Raw genomic sequence first — 2,579 nt, forward strand, 5'->3', positions numbered from 1 at the left:
GGGCCTCCCTTCTGAAGCTGCTGCCCCCGCGACCCGACCCCGGATAGGCGGAAGAAAATGGATGGATGGATGGATGGATGGATGGATGGATGGGTTCATGGGATCGAGGAGCCACTTTCAATTAAAACAAGTGCATTCTGTTGATTTTATTTTTTAATGTAAAATTTGCTAAACCAATCAACTATATTGCAAATATTTGCGTTTGATTCATTAGACTGAATTAACAATTTTTTCTAACCTTAATTTTTAATTCTACATTTGATCCCATTTGCGCCAAAACTAGTTAGTTCCACATAACTATGTAAGATTGGTCTTCTCGGCCACCGTAGCTGAGAAGCGCCGCGGTGCAGTCTGGGTAATATGTGTTTTGAGGAAAGAGAGCTAGCATGTCCGCCGTGGACGAATGAGCAGCAAAAAATACAATTTGTGTGCCTTAATTCCAGTGTATACGTGACCTAGCACTGTTATCACGTCGTCTGTATTAATAAGAACCGACATAAAGTGAGGAACGTCTTTTTAATGAGCGTTTGCGATGCTAAAATAAGCTAATCGTGCTAATTTAGCTATCAGACGGAACGAAACGCGATATATAGTTTTATAATTTTTACCTTTAATATTTTAGGATGTATAAGTGAACAAAATTGATTAGGGGTGACGTTTTGCGCAATAGTAATTATTTTTTTTCCAAGAAGTTCAAATAATAACTGGTTATTCTCTTGCTAAGCGCTATGCTAGGCTAGCTGTATTGATTAACTGAATTGGAAACACCGTGAGGCTACACAACAGAGAGTGGGTGGGGAAATGGACGATACTGCCACAAATGTCGATAACGACATTGTTATCATCGTGGAAAACGAGGCCGAAAGTTTGCCCGCAGTAGATGATAAACTGAAACTGCAAGGCGGCATCGGCTTTGGGCTGATGGACACATGTCCCATCTGCAAGCTGAGCTTCCACAACAGAGAGCCCAAGCTGCTGCCGTGTCTCCATTCCTTCTGCAAGAGGTGTCTGCCGGCCCCGTTCAGGAGTGGCGAACCGCCGAGGCGTGACGCGCACGGTCCAGGTGACAGCAACAAACCACCAGAGAAAAGTGCCGTAAACTCAAACATAAGGACATTTTTCACAAAACCTGGTTGTCCGCAAAACATTTTAGAAAAAAAAAAAAAAAAAAATCTCAAGAAAAATGTAATTTAAGTATATTGTTCTGTAGACAAAGTTTATTATATTATTGTTCTCAGTCAGCCAGGTTGGCAGGATCTGCATGAATAAAACTTCCTCTTTCTCTTCTTTGAAATAGAGTATTTAAGGCTCAGGGAGTAAAGCAGCAGAAATGTTGCTGATAAAATCTAGAGGTTACCCAACATTCATAAACTTATTTCTGCTCACAGGTCAAACACTTTCACTTAAATATGATTATACTGTGTACATGACTTTATTAAAGGTTACAGTTTAGTGTTCTGTTCGGCTTTAACAAGTTTTTTCTCCCTTTCGTTTTTACAAATGACGGACGCCCGCGGCAGAGAACTTTAATCAGGGTCTTTTTTTTCTTGGCAGGATCTGGTTGTCCGAAGTGAAAATAGGTCGTCTCGGACAACCTAAACAATGGTTATGTGTACCCCTGCTAAGACATCCAAACACATTAATCCTACATGTGATTTTGTCACATTTTGGAATAAAACAGCAGAATTATTGCTGCAGACCCCTGACTAAAAGCCATAGAAACACTAAAAAATGAAGAGAAATGATCCAAGACCAATATTGTTGTGCTTTTGTTTGATCGATCCAAAAGTAGTATCAAAATCCTTTATACTTAGTACTAAAAGTAAAGAAATTTGTGTTTTGGTAGATCGATTCTTTATTGTAACCCTGCTTCTTAGCAATAAATCTTAAAACCTGTTAATTTACCTTTTAAATGATGCCCCATTTGTAAGGAACATGCATTTGTGGGATGAGCGTTAGAGCTGTGTGGGTTGCACACATGAAATGTTGGCCAGATTTTACCTGCTAAACGGCTTATTTTGTTGCTACTGACACTTATTTTGTTGCTACTGACACTTATTTTGTTGCTACTGACACCTATTTTACTGCTACTGACTCTTATTTTGTTGCTACTGACACTTATTTTGAGCTTCTGGTACCCCCAGATGCTGCCAGTCAGGTGTCTGGTTTATGATTACTGCCAAGAAGCATTGTTGCAACAAATACTCTACCAAACACAAATTACCTTACTTTTTGTGCCACGTTTATAAGATGTAATCACATATCCAGTGTTAAAGACATCCGGCTAATATTAATAGAAGCAAATGTAATTTTCTGGTTACAGATGATTTAGACCAGGGGTGGGCAATCCTGGTCCTCGAGGGCCGCAGCCCTGCATGTTTTATTTTTTTCTCTGATCAAACACACCTGATTTGAATGAATGGGTGATTATCAGGCTTCTGCAGTACGGAGGGCCGAAACTGACATAATTAAAAATAAAAGCGGAAATATATAAATTGATTAATAAATACTTAAAGTGCACTAATATAATTCAAAAAGGAAAATTTTATTTAAAGTGTATATATATATATATATATATA

The 2,579-nt window shown here is 38.6% G+C and overlaps 1 protein-coding gene across 2 annotated transcripts in view; it reads left to right on the plus strand.

Annotated features, from left to right (window-relative positions):
* Positions 1-334: 334 nt before the first annotated feature.
* The window catches only part of trim24 (tripartite motif containing 24), a 13,183-nt gene continuing 10,938 nt past the window's right edge, over positions 335-2,579 (plus strand). For both annotated transcript variants that reach the window (XM_014014556.1, XM_014014557.1), the window contains exon 1: positions 335-1,063. In XM_014014556.1, the coding sequence (XP_013870010.1) occupies positions 802-1,063 (262 nt within the window). In that variant the 5' untranslated portion in view covers positions 335-801. The remainder of the gene's footprint in view (positions 1,064-2,579) is intronic.

The sequence above is a fragment of the Austrofundulus limnaeus genome, unplaced genomic scaffold (assembly GCF_001266775.1).
Source record: "Austrofundulus limnaeus strain Quisiro unplaced genomic scaffold, Austrofundulus_limnaeus-1.0 Scaffold116, whole genome shotgun sequence".
NCBI classification, from domain to species: Eukaryota; Metazoa; Chordata; class Actinopteri; order Cyprinodontiformes; family Rivulidae; genus Austrofundulus; species Austrofundulus limnaeus.